Raw genomic sequence first — 14,933 nt, forward strand, 5'->3', positions numbered from 1 at the left:
TATATATATATATATATATATATATATATATATATATATATATATATATATATATATATATATATATATATATATATATATATATGACAGAGATGGCTGTCCCTCATATGTTCATGGTTTACGCTGATTGGCTGTTGGAGGCTAGGTACAATGTGATTGGCTCCTGACAAGATTGAATAATATATCGCATATGCTTATTAAAAGCTGATATTCGAAATCCGATTCCATATTTGATGACTGAAACTCATGGCCTAAATCATTTTGTTGAAATCTGGAGTTAAATTGGATGAAAATAATTATATGTATGTCTGGAGATTGCATCATCTTCTTCACTGGCAACCTATTTTACTCCCAAAAAGGTCTGCTCACTGTTTTCAACTCCATCCCCTGCACTGTCCCTTCACCCGGTTATCGTTATCTGCCGTTGGAAAGGTAATCGTAGATTTAGTTTGTTGAAAAAAAACCGTTGCCATGGTTAGATATTCCGTTTGAAGTGCCGCATGAAGAAACTATTAGCGATGGAAATTTTCTTAAAATTATTTTCACTATTCTTACTTCTTCCTCCTCTTCGGTACTCATTCGATCTCATGAAAAGTTCCAGAACAATCCTTGAAAGTCAGTGGGAAGGGTGTTGGTAGTGATGGGCCTTGAAATGCCATTCATATTTCCCATCACTCGTGGAGAACGGGTGGGGGGAATGGGGGGTGGGAGTCCAGAGGTAGGGGGGATGAGGGAATGGGGGGAGGGGAGTTGAGAGGTAGGGGGATGAGGGAATGGGGGTGGAAGTCCAGAGGTGGGGGGTGGAAGTCCAGAGGTGGGGGGTGAGAGTCCAGAGTTGGGGGTGGGAGTCCAGAGTTGGGAGGGGTGGAAGTACAGAGGTGGAGGGAGTGGGAGTCCAGAGTTGGAGGGGGTGGGAGTGCAGTGGTGGGAGTCCAGGGGAGGTCAGAGTCCAGAGGTGGGGGTGGGAGTCCAGGGGGGGAGGTGGGAGTCCAGAGGTGGGGGGTGGAAGTCCAGAGGGAGGGGCGTGGATGGGAGTCCAGAGGTGGGGGAGTGGGAGTCCAGAGTTGGGGGAGGTGGGAGTCCAGAGTTGGGGGAGGTGGGAGTCCAGAGGTGGGGGGAATGGGAATCCAGAGTTGGGGGGGTGGGAGTCCAGAGGTGGGGGGTGGGAGTCCAGAGGGAGGGGGCGTGGGTGGGAGGAGAGAGTGGAAGGAGTGGAGGATGGACCCAGTGTTGCCTAGCAGGCTGACAATCCCAGGTGCACTTGCCAGTTTTTAATAAAATCGTAGTGGGCAGATATTGTTTGATTTCATGCTGTCTATCGAGTCAGAAATGGGAGGTCTCCACCAGAGCATTGAAAAATTGGAAGATCGTGAATGAAGGGTTCAAAGTAATTTTATATTCAATAGTTTGTGGCACTGCAGTATTTGGATAATATCACTTTATGTATTACTACATACTACATGCTGCAGCTGCATTGCAGCCAGAGATCGAGAGATTGCAATTGTTCACAGTGTGAAGTAGATACTGTTTTGAATTTTACTTATGTTACAGTTGACACACAGACTATATATATATATATATATATATATATATATATATATATATATATATATATATATATATATATATATATATATATATATATATATATATATATACATATACACACACACACACAAGTCTGAAGACGACGATGGTTCACGAGCGGTATTTGACGATGTAGATCGTTTCAGAAGTCAAGGATGAGACAATGTGATAATGTTTAACCAAGTTATAAAAATGATCAACATGATGTGGTACAAGTGACAGGTTATTCGCTGCAAAATGTCGAAAACCCGGTTTCGTTCAACAACTTCAAAAATTTGACCTTTGCATAACCTTTAAAGGTCACAAAACAATGTTGTGGACATTAAAATAAGGAAACGGGATACGTGCTATAGCTTATTGGAGTTAGTTCGTTGAAGAAGGTCGAAAACCTGGTTTGATTCCCACAACTTTGAAAATTTGACCTTTGTGAACTTCAAAGGTCAAAGGTCAAGAATTATGACCTTTGGTGCAAAACTTCCTCTGGAACATTCCAGGAACAATATAACGTCGTATAGGCTATATGGCATTTCGCACTCATCGGATTATCCATACTTTGATGAAATCAACGTAAAAACAAAGTTGAAGGGGGCGCCACGGGCAAGGTATTTGAGATAGAGTAAATTGGTTTCGAGAATTTAGGTGGGGAATGACCTCAAGATTATGCATAAAAAATATTGTCATTCTAGCTCTCAAAGTTTGGGCAATCGTATGATTTTTATGTCAAAATTCGAAATTTTCTAAGTTTGTGACCTTGTGACCTTGACCTTGGGACGAAAATGAAAAATTGAGGGGCTATGCAGGTGCCATTGGGCTAACCAAATACCGAAACCCCTGCCAGATTCGACAAACCCCTCGGAGAAGAAAATTTTTTACGTCAAAATTTGCAATTTTCTAAGTTCGTGACCTTGTGACCTTGACCTTGTGACGAAAATGAAAAATCAAGCTCCGTGGCGCTATGCAGGTGTCATTGGGCTAACCAAATACCGAAACCCCTGTCAAATTTGACAAACCCCCTTGGAGAAGATTCAAATTGAAATTGGCTACCCCCTAAAAACACATGTTTTTTAGGCGTAGCTCTGCCCATAATGGGCGCACCATGCCCATTTTCAGGAAAACACAACTAGATCATGCTATAAACCTCCCACCAAAATTTTATCAGGATCGAATCAAAACCCACGGAGCTGTGCTTGGGACAGACAGACAGACAGACAGACAGACAGACACACAACAATAACGAATATATTAGTCACTTATTTTTTTTGTGAAAATATTTTTTCATTAACCATATATATATATATATATATATATATATATATATATATATATATATATATATATATATATATATATATATATATATATATATATATACACACTTTTTGTTCCTTAGCCACTCCAGTGTAGCTTTGGTTGTGCGCTTCAGGTCGTTGTCATGCTGAAAGGTGAAATTCTGTCTCAATTTCAGCTTTCTTGCAGAGAACAGCAGGTTTTCCTCTCGGATTTTTCTGTATTTTGCTCCATCCTTTTTCCCTTCTCTCCTGACAAGAGCCCCAGTCCCTGCTGATGAGAAACATCCCCATAACATGATGCCGTCACCACCATGCTTCACAGTCGGGATGGTGTTCTTTGGGTCATGTGCTGTGTTTGGTGTACACCAAATGTAACGTTTTGCATTTAGGCTAAAAAGTTCCATCTTGGTTTCCTCAGACCACAAAACTTTTTGTCACACGGCTTCAGAATCTCTGGAGTTTTTTTTTTGCATACCTTAAATGGGACTCAAGGTGGGCTTTTTTGAGTAATGGCTTCCTCATTGCCACCCTACCTTATAGTCCAGACTTGTGGAGTGCTTGGCTTGGGATATTGTTGTCACATACACACAGTGACCAGTCTTTACCCTAAAGGCATGTAGCTCTTTCAAAGTTGCCACTGGTGGCTTCTCTGATCAGTCTCCTCCTTGCTTCAACCTCCAGTTTGGAGGAACGACCTGATCTCGGCAAGCTCGTGGTGGTACCATACACCTTCCACTTCTTAATTATTGTCTTGACCGTGCTTCAAGGGATACTCAAAGCCTTTGAAATATTTTCATGCCCATCCTCTGATCTGTGCCTTGCCACAACTTTATCTCAGAGGTCTTTTGAAAACTCCTTGATGCTCATGGTTGAGTCTTTGCTGTGAAATGCACTCCCTAGCAGAGGAAACTTACAGGAACAGCTGATTTTATCCTGAAATAATTATAATCACCACACTTTAACACAGGTGGAAGATAATTAACTTGTGTGATTTTGAAGGTGATTGGTTATACCTGAGCTAATTTACAATTGCTATTATAATGAGGGTGGACACTTATCCAACCAAGATGTTCTCGTTTTGTGTTTTTAATTAATTTTATTAAATTTGTCGAATTTGTTTTTAACTTGGAAGTCTTGGGTTTCAATGTGTAAATAAAGGTGGAAAAAGACTGATTTGATGCAATTTAATTCCAGGCTATAAGGCAACAAAAGGTGAAAATCTTGAAGGGGGTGTAGACTTAAGACGCTGTGCCTATATGAGTACAAATAATGTCTTTTAGCCTTTCTGTGCCAATATGAAGATGCTTTATGTAAATTCCCCAATATTTGTTGACCAATTCCTGCAATATCATGTGCTATCACATGTCCACCCAAATTTAAATTGTCTAGCTTGGGTTCAAATCTTTAAAAATAAATCACCCTCTTCACCCTCATTCAGATGGTAATTAAGCCAGAGGACTCATCTCCCTCCACTTGTCGTTGCTGGATGTTAAGGATCCCATGGTGTCTTTTCAAGAAGTGTAGGCAAGTTATCACCAGCAACCTGAACAAATCATCATCATCATCATCATCATCGTCATCATCATCATCATCCCTAGTCTTTGAGGTTGCCAGAAGTAGTGCTCAGCTTTAAGTTACAGAGCTTGGTTTTAATTCCCGTAGGAAAAGGGTCCAATTACCAACTGTCTCCCTGTTACTTTTCAGATAGGGACATGGATAGTAAAGCACGCCATCATTGTCGAAGAGATGTTAAGCCTGTTGTCCTGTCTACTCCAATTACTCATAAACATTAGAGATCGCAAGTTGCCTTCCGAAAAGACCAGGCCATCGTGTGCAAGGACTTAATAAAAATTTAATTCCTGCTGACTACCGCTAGTCAGAGCAATGACAAACCAGTCAATATAAACCTTGCTGTTGGACTGCTTCGGCATTGCTCTGAATCTACGTTGTGAGAGGATGCAACCATCATTAGCAATAGATATATATATATATATATATATATATATATATATATATATATATATATATATATATATATATATATATATATATATATATATATATATATATATATATATATATGACTAATCGATGATAAAGCAAATATGAATGAAACATTTAGTGTTTATGAATTAGTCGTATGAAGATTGCATTACAAGGTATTTTCATTTATTTAAACTAAAATGTTGAACAAATTAGCATAAAGAACTAACATGAAAATTTTAATAATGATCTTTTGAATTGTTTCATGAGATGCTTCCATCATGAGGCTGACTTCCACAAATGATGGGATTGAAATGTATTTCCATGGTCCAATAACGCGTTGCAAAGGACACATTGCCTTCGCCAGCAATTTTACGATGTCTGATGTCTGCGGAAGCCAAGGCTGTTGACACGTCAGGCAACGTGACCATCTCCGTCACGTGCTCCTCCAATCTTTTCGAATCATGGGAACGATGGAATGCCTTAAATACACTGTTTCCATTCTTTAGAGCACCCATCCCCTTGAACATTGCCAGCCTGAGCCAGTTTTTATCCACATTCATCTGTCTCAGTCAATCCCCCTCTCTCTCTATTGTTAGACTTTCATCTCACCGATCTCTTAAAATTCTCAATTTCTTTGCCTCCATTGATCTTCTTGGCTTTGTTGGATCCAGAGGCTGTATTTACTTAATTGACTCTTTGCATCTACGGTGGGATTCACACTTGAATAGCTGTTCCTCTATCTCTTTCTTCTCATCCCCATCTGCGACATCGTTGCATCTCCCAGAGGTCGAGCCGCGCTATCATGATGCGATCTGACCTGTTGCCTTCACTTATGCTGCTGCTGCTGCGTGCAACACGGGGACAGTTTCCTCGCGAGTGCACCACTCTGGAGACATTGCGCTCGGCGGAGTGCTGCCCGGCGCACCCTACCGGCAGGCCAGGGGATCGTTGTGGGGACACACTCGGACGTGGGACATGCCAGGTGCGACTAAAATAATACACAAACTTATCCACATTGGTATTTGTAATTTCAAGTGTTTGCAAGTTCTCCGACACTTAATAAATAAGTAAACTGATGAATGCCTACAGCTGTTTCTAAACAACTCAGACATCCGATTTCCCTTTTCCCCAAAGCTCTGTTATCTCCACCGGTTTACACGACAATATGCCACGATCTGTGTCGGGCTCATGTTTTAATGCATCCGCTTATCCTTGCATCATTACACATCTGGGACAGGACTGTAAATGCCATTTCAGGTATTCGAGAATATTGACACTTGTATGCTTTTGCAGCTAACAATTTGTAGCTTCAGTTAAACACTGGAATTGCTGAAATACTAGCAGTCACCCATTGAAAAATCAATGGGGCTAGATGCTTTGAATCATGATAGAAGAATCCCAAGATGAAAATCTTAATATAATAACAAGAAGAAGACGTCGTGCAGAGCACGATACTTGCAAAATCCATAAAACAAATTTGACCTAAAAAATAATTGGCTCGTTGAATTCCTTGACCTGATGTGCAAATCCTCTTCAAAATTTAAGTCAGTGGGATGAATATTGAGGATTTTAGAAACACCATCTTAGTTTTTGACCTTGGGCCTATGTTGACCTTTTGGTCCATGTTGACCTCAAAAATAATTGGTCGTTGAATTCAGTGACCTGAAATATAAATCCTCTTCAAATTACAAGTCAATCGGATGAAAATTGAGGATTTTAGAAATCTCACCAAAGTTTTTGACCTTTTGCCTATGTTGACCTTTTCACCTCAAAAACAGTAGGCTTCTTCCTTATGACAAACTCTACCATGTGGTGAAGTTTTGTGAAGATTGGTTTCAAATTGTGATCTGTCGGCGACAAACAAACAGACAGACAGAATAACAAAATCGACGAACCAATATGCTTGAAATATCTTCGATTTTGAAAGTAAAATACCGCTGGACAGAATAACTTGAAAACTGGATGTAAGGCCTAAGTCACATTTGCTCTACGGCGAGGATATGGCGGCCGTATGCCCTATGAATTGACAGAAACGTGCGGCGGCCGCAGAGTTTCTGCGGTGGCCTCAGGGTGGCCCAACGCCGTTTAGCTATATTTTACAGGCCGTAGGGTTCGCCGTGGAATTATAGCGTGAAGTTATAACTTTTTTCATTTCAACGTTCGCCGTAGCAATTCGACAAGCCGAAACAAAAGAACTGGTAAAAATTAAAAAAAATTAAAAATAAAAACCCACTCGTTACCGTCCGTCTGGCCGCACGTTCGCCTTAGGGCCCCTCTGCGGTCCCCCTGCGGTCGCCTTGCGGGCACCTTGCGTCTGCCTTGAAAATTCTATGACCGCCGCAGGAACGCCCCAAGGTCACCGTGCGACATCAAATCAAAGACCATACGGCACCCCCACATTTTCGGTCTCTACAATTTATAAATACGCTGTGTGGCTCCCCGAAAAATAAAAACATATGTGACTGCTACATTGTGTGACCGTGAAAATACTGCGGCCGCCCTATAATTGCCAGTGGCCGTAGATTTTGTAGACCCCACGGCCGCCGTGGCAAATGTGACTTAGGCCTTACCACTTAATAATATATCAAACTCCTGGAATTTGTACAATTTGTCCGGGAGAAAAAAAAAACATACTCCCTTGCCTGCTCCCTTGAGGAGTAGGTATTGTTAGTAGATTGTCATAGATCACCGCAGCAGATTTCAGTCGATCACTAACTCCGACGACCGCGACATGTAAATCAAAATATCGTGCGGCGTAACAGACAGGGTGGAGAGGGGGCTTATTTTGGTTAACCGTGCACTTTTTGCGTATTATTATATCGATAGTTTTCCATGTGATGCCTGTGATAATATTAACTCATCTGCAAGAAAATTATCAATGAAATTTAATTATTGTGCAGGGTGTTCCAAAAAGACCCTGACAAATTTGGTTATTAATATATTTAGTACCACAAATGATACAATGATACCCTTTGGTTTATATCATACAGAAATTCATTAGGTCTTGTGCGCACCACCAACACACTTCAACGTGAGCTCTGTTTGTCACAAGCAGGACATCAAGATGGTACACGAGTTCTTGCCATGTTCAGCTCAGCATGTTTGCGTCAACCTGAAGTAGTTCAGTTTCACAGACGAAGCTTTCTATCATGTATCCGGGAAGGTCAACTGACACAATGCGAGGATCTGGGCCTCTGAAAACCCCCACGTGGTCATTCAACACATACATGTCAGTCCAAAGGTCAATGTGCGATGTGGCCTTCTTCATGACCGCTTCGTGGGTCCGTTTTTCTTTGCGGAGGACACAATGACCTCAACAACTTACGTGAACATGTTGGAAGGATTCGACTTCCCACAGATTGAAGACTTGCAACCTGATGTCATTTTTCAACAGGACATTGCTCTCCCTTATTGGGCCTTAGTCGGTTGAACCGTCCTGAATTAAAAATTTCCATGCCGCTGAATTGGCTGATATGGACCAACCACTTAGCCCCCATGATCACCAGACGTAACCCCCTTTGATATTTTTTTTCTGTGGGAGTTTGTCAAAGATGTTGTCTGCAACACCAAGGTGGTAAATCTGCAGGATCTTTGTTCTCGGATCACAGCTGTATGCACACTGGTGGATGCAAACATGTCGAGCTGAACATGGCAAGAACTCGTGTACCAACTTGATGTCGTGTGTGACAAACAGAGCTCACATTGAAGTGTGTTGATGGTATGCACAAAACCTAATGAGTTTTTGTATCATATAAACCAAAGGGTATCATTGTATCATTTGTGGTTATAAAGATATAAACAACCAAAGTTGTGCAGGTCTTTTTGGAACACCCAACCTTACCTTACACGTGCAGATACCCACACCTTGTGTGGAAGGAATTTCGAGATTAGATATGAGAAGATGATTTGTAATACTGCTCTCCACCATGTGGCCCGATATGATACACATTTACATAGATAATTGGGATCTTCCCACCACCCTTAACCCCATACCCTGTAGGTGGTTTGAAAATGTTTTCTTGCACCTCCAATTTGCCAAGAGGATTCCAATGGTGTGCAATATGATGGGGTTACTGCCATCCATCCAATGGAACCATACTCTGTGCAGAGCCTTGGTGCTGGGTGCTGCCTAAGCAGTCTCCTTTGGCTATTGGGTATAATCCTGGACTAGTTGCCACTCCGACACAGGATACCAGCAAGCTGGCACTCATTTTGCTGACCTCGGAAGGATGACAGGTAGTCAACCCCACCTGGTATCAATTCAACAGCTGAGTGGGATTTGAACTCAGGATCCTAGGATCCCAAGCTCACCACCCTTACCATTAAGCCAACACCAGGCATACCCAACCATGTTACTACATAAACAGGAAACCCTCCAATATCATGAGGGTTAAGTTCCTGGGAAATGCCATGATAATTGAAACCACAATTACGGAAACCAAGGGCTTTGGTTCCAGGACTTCAAGAAGATATCGAGGAAGATAGACGGTAGCCAGAAATAAACACATTACCATTGAAATAAATACGTAATAAAAAAAACATATATAATTATAATGTCAATATTGAAATAAACATATAAATAGAATAAATACAGTGTAAATTAAACAAAAACACATGACTTTTACCTTTTAAATTTATTACAACACAGCTAGGTCGGTGACGGTAAATATATTATGTACTCGTTTGTTCTCTACTCTGCCGAAAATACAAAACACAAGACTTAGCTTGGAGATGATGCTGTTGGAGGAGGGAGGATGGGGTGGAGTGGGAGAAGGGTGAATGGAAAAGGGGTGGGTTTACCATCGTTGGTTATCCCTCCTCAATCCCTTTAAATGCTGAGCGTCACATATTCTCTTCTATATTCTGTAACAATTTGTGCTGAAATCATTACAGCACAAGTAATAAAGCTATAGTCAGCGGTTCACATAATTGGTACTCAGGTACTCATGCACAGTAAAAAAAAAAAAACCCCAACTAAACGCATACTTCAAAGATGCTCAGAAAGCTTCAAAGGGTACGAGCACAACAGAGGCTTTTCTGAGTGTAGGTGAGATTCTTCTGTGATAATTCTGATAATTGATTTTCAGTGATTTCAAACTTTAAATCCACAAAATTAAAAGTATACATTATAACGATATAATTTAAAAGCTATATTGCAAGTTTATAACTTTTATGATTAAAAAAAATTAGATCTAAGGAGAAAAAATTCTCTCTTCTTCTTTCGGCTGCTCCCGTTAGGGGTCGCCACAGCGGATCATTCGTATGATCCGCACAGTGATTTGGCACATGTTTTATGCCGGATGCCCTTCCTGACGCAACCCTGGTCGCCTCTTACGACACAGGGATATGGTACACCTATTTTAACCGGGGTATACACCGGCCCAGTACACTGGTACTCACTTCGCCGACCTCGGAAGGATGACAGGCTGAGTCAACCCCCTGGTGTATTAATTCAGCGGCCCAACGGGGCTTGAACTCAGGACCTTTTGGATCCCAAGCCGCTGCCCTAACCACTGCACCAACACCAGGCTATATCTAAGGAGAAAAAAAATTAGATCTAAGAATTAGATCTAAGGAAGAAGGGGAGGCCCAGGAGCAAATAGAACAAAAAAAGAGTGGCTTGTGAGTGTATTCTGGAGTTAACGTTCCGTGAGACAACTTACAGAGGAGTGAAATGCATACAAAGCTGAGAGGTGCATTAAAAATCGGAGTGGAGATTGGGAAAGCAGACGAGTGCACTCGAAGCTGACAAAAACATTTTTTGTGAGTACCAAACCATTTCTGCTGGTACTCCTTGGAGAACCCCTGAATATAATCATGCAGCATTTTTCTCTCTCTGTCAATCGACTAAATGCACCACTTTAGAGTTCTGCTAGCATTAATATGTTGGATCAAATAAATCACCGCAGTGTATATAGTTACCTCTTCGATACATTTGAGTTATGATAATTAAGCGATTCAAAGTTGCTCCTTTATAATTTAACAATGGATGAACGCACTAAATTTTAAAGGAGAGATTGGGGTAATATTTCTGCACAACTCTCAAGCTTTCAAAATTGTCTGGCACCAAGTCATACTTTATAATGCTGTCTCACAATGGTATTCTGGGGCCCTTCCTTCAATGGTTATCAGCTTTTTCTCTGCGAGTGGAAACAAGGGGTTGCTCATGATGCCATTCTCGAAATCTTGAGCTTGAGGTTGGTTTCTCCAAAAGTATCATTTCAAGAAAAATCTTATTCTTTGTCGACATCAGTGACCTCTCTGCTTCCCTGTAGCACCCTCTGTATAATTTTGCAGATGACTCCACCTTGTGCCGAACGACGTACATCACACTTTCTAGAGGCATACATCTGTGGCATCCATCTTTTAAAATGTAGAAAAATTAAGTCATTGATCAGCAACTTTAAACATGTCTTTAAACAGAGGGAAGTCACTCCATCTCTCCATAAGGATAGGCTTTCAAACCCCCTCCAGTCTTCTTTGCTGGATAAACCCTGGAAGAGAGAGGCAGGCTCTGGAGCACCTATACCTTACAATATGTCACAACTTGTCTTTGGCATACTACTCGTACATCATCAAACTGGTCTCTAATGCATGAGGTTGATGCATCAGTATTCTCCACAGAGCTAAATCTGTTTGAGTTCCTGAGACATCATAACAGTGTATAAGGACTTTCTCAAAATTCTCAGAGAGTAGGAGCCCCCACTTTGGAATAATGCAACTGTTTACCATCTTGGTCGACTTCAACTGATTGAGACTGACTTTATGTTATTGGCATATCTTGGCAGAACGCTGAGTCTCAAGGTCGACTTATCACCCCTTGCTGAGAGGTTGGTTGACACTTGGTTTTCTATTTCCTCACTCCTCCTCCCATTCTTTTGTGATATATCCATACCCCTCTACTGTCTTATATGCTTGCTGACCCTCCCCCCCCCCTTCACCCTCTCTCCCCCACCTCCAAAATATCCAATCCAACCCATTTATTTCTGGCACTCCTCCATTAATGTGTGATGTCTTTTGTGTTCCTGTTCCAACTTGAAATGTCTCTTCTGTCACATGACTGAGACAGGCAATTCTGGGGAAGCAGAATGGAAAGATGTATTTGCAGGTGTGCTTCATATGCCCAATGACCACACACATAACTGCAGACCATACATACACACAAGAAATGAGTACAGCCATTTTGAAAATCTGATATGATGGTTATACTGGCTCTCTCCCTGAAAATGTTTAAAATACATTGATCGAACATCCAACCAACTTTCATGCTTCTATCGCAAAAGTGCACAATTCTTTCACCAATATGCCAGACAATTGTTCCCAGAGGCAAAGCTATGTGCTGTAATAAGAATGATTAGTTTGATCAAAGCCATCGAGTAAGTCAGTGAAATTACAAGGCGCATTTTAACCGCTGACGCACTGACTCACCGATATTGAAGTTCAGTACCTTCCGGGTGACAAAGAAAGCTGAAATTTCGCTTACCAATGGACATCAAAACTGATACACTGGGAAAAATCACAGAACCATCGGAGTATCCAGAAAAGAAAATCTCTCTCTCTCTCTCTCTCTCTCTCTCTCTCTCTCTCTCTCTCTCTCTCTCTCTCTCTCTCTCTCTCTCTCTCTCTCTCTCTCTCTCTCTCTCTCTCTCTCTCTCTCTCTCTCTCTCTCTCTCTCTCTCTCTCTCTCTCTCTCTCTCTCTCTCTCTCTCTCTCTCTCTCTCTCTCTCTCTCTCTCTCTCTCTCTCTATATCTCTATATCTCTATATCTCTATATCTCTATATCTCTATATCTCTATATCTCTATATCTCTATATCTCTATATCTCTATATCTCTATATCTCTATATCTCTATATCTCTATATCTCTATATCTCTATATCTCTATATCTCTATATCTCTATATCTCTATCTGTCGTCTCTCTGTCATCTCTCTTTCTCTGTCTCTGTCTCTGTCTCTCGTCTCTCTCTCTGTCTGTCTGTTTGTCTGTTTGCCTCTCTCTCTCTCTCTCTCTCTCTCTCTCTCTCTCTCTCTCTCTCTCTCTCTCTCTCTCTCTCTCTCTCTCTCTCTCTCTCTCTCTCTCTCTCTCTCTCTGTCTCTCTCTCTCTCTCTCTCTCTCTCTCTCTCTCTCTCTCTCTCTCTCTCTCTCTCTCTCTCTCTCTCTCTCTCTCTCTCTCTCTCTCTCTCTCTCTCTCTCTCTCTCTCTCTCTCTCTCTCTCTCTCTCTCTCTCTCTCTCTCTCTCTCTCTCTCTCTCTCTCTCTCTCTCTCTCTCTCTCTCTCTCTCTCTCTCTCTCTCTCTCTCTCTCTCTCTCTCTCTCTCTCTCTCTCTCTCTCTCTCTCTCTCTCTCTCTCTCTCTCTCTCTCTCTCTCTCTCTCTCTCTCTCTCTCTATCTCTCTATATCTCTATCTGTCGTCTCTCTGTCATCTCTCTTTCTCTGTCTCTGTCTCTCTCTCGTCTCTCTCTCTGTTTGTCTGTTTGCCTCTCTCTCTCTCTCTCTCTCTCTCTCTCTCTCTCTCTCTCTCTCTCTCTCTCTCTCTCTCTCTCTCTCTCTCTCTCTCTCTCTCTCTCTCTCTCTCTCTCTCTCTCTCTCTCTCTCTCTCTCTCTCTCTCTCTCTCTCTCTCTCTCTCTCTCTCTCTCTCTATATCTCTATCTGTCGTCTCTCTGTCATCTCTCTTTCTCTGTCTCTGTCTCTCTCTCGTCTCTCTCTCTGTTTGTCTGTTTGCCTCTCTCTCTCTCTCTGTCTCTGTCTCTCTCTCTCTCTCTCTCTCTCTCTCTCTCTCTCTCTCTCTCTCTCTCTCTCTCTCTCTCTCTCTGTCTCTCTCTCTGTCTCTCTCTGTCTCTCTCTGTCTCTCTCTGTCTCTCTCTGTCTCTCTCTGTCTCTCTCTGTCTCTCTCTGTCTCTCTCTCTCTCTCTCTCTCTCTCTCTCTCTCTCTCTCTCTCTCTCTCTCTCTCTCTCTCTCTCTCTCTCTCTCTCTCTCTCTCTCTCTCTCTCTGTCTCAAAATACTATCTCGTAAGTAATTTGTTTACCTCCGCCACCGAAAGTGATTCTTCACCATTGAGAGATCGGACTAAAAATTATATATAGCACAATATCTCAAAAAGTTGTGGACGGATTTGAACGAAACTTGGCGGACATGCTTGATATGTGGCAAGGACGAATTGATTCGATTTTGGTGAAGATTCGAGACCGGATCTGGATACAAGAATTATTTTATATTCAAAGTGATTTTTCACCATTGAGAGATAGGTCCAAAAACGATGTACAGCACGATATCTCAAAAATGTATCGGGCCCGATATGTTCTCGTGGATCAGCCATTGCATGGCGGAGGTCGGCGCTCCACCAAGTGCCCTTCTAGTTTCAACTGTAATTCCCATGCAGAAAGCCTTGTTTGCTGTGCATTTTCAAATCTTCTGAAAACCAGTTGCTATTGGGAAATAGTAATTTATTTAATGAACATAAATATGAATGCAATGCTTTTGAACATCACTTTGTCAGGAAACTGATTATAATAAATGCATCACAAATCAACATTATAAAATGACACTTTTCCAGGCACATGTCCTTTAAACGTTATCTTAAGAATCCTCATTTGGGGAATGATTTATTTTCTCCTATGCCCTCTCGTTTGCAGCCCTTGCTTGTTGACATGCTCCCACATGGACCTCCGTTCTCCCTGGATGCACAGGATGAGCGTGCGCTCTGGCCAGTGCAATCATTTTTCAACCGCTCCTGCGTCTGTGCCCCACAATACTGGGGCGCACGCTGTGACTTGTGCAAGTGGGGTCGCACAGGACCCGCATGTTTAGATCGAGCACAACCTCTAACACGCCGTAATATGCTCGCACTCACAAGTGAGGAGCGCTCACGTGTGGTCGCCGCGATAGATTTGTCAAAGCGAGCGATTCACCCAGACATAGTCATTGCCACACAGCGCCGTGAAAGCATCCTAGGTAAGGATTTTCTCTTTTTATCATTATTAGCGCTCTACTTCTACATTCCTGACCGCCACCTCCCTTGAGAAGTCTGCATTTGTTGGTCTTGCTTTATGAGAATTCTGAGAATGTTGG

General features: G+C 41.9%; 1 protein-coding gene across 4 annotated transcripts in view; it reads left to right on the forward strand.

The window, feature by feature from the left end:
• The window catches only part of TYRP1 (tyrosinase related protein 1), an 84,211-nt gene that overhangs the window by 23,975 nt on the left and 45,303 nt on the right, over positions 1–14,933 (forward strand). For all 4 annotated transcript variants that reach the window (XM_085883716.1, XM_085883717.1, XM_085883718.1 and 1 more), the window contains 2 exons: positions 5,647–5,844; positions 14,498–14,816. In XM_085883716.1, coding sequence (XP_085739842.1) covers positions 5,665–5,844; positions 14,498–14,816 — 499 coding nt within the window. In that variant the 5' untranslated portion in view covers positions 5,647–5,664. The remainder of the gene's footprint in view (positions 1–5,646; positions 5,845–14,497; positions 14,817–14,933) is intronic.

Source organism: Eptatretus burgeri, chromosome 6, assembly GCF_056783735.1.
Source record: "Eptatretus burgeri isolate ZD-2024b chromosome 6, Ebu_testis_v1, whole genome shotgun sequence".
Lineage (NCBI taxonomy): Eukaryota > Metazoa > Chordata > Myxini > Myxiniformes > Myxinidae > Eptatretus > Eptatretus burgeri.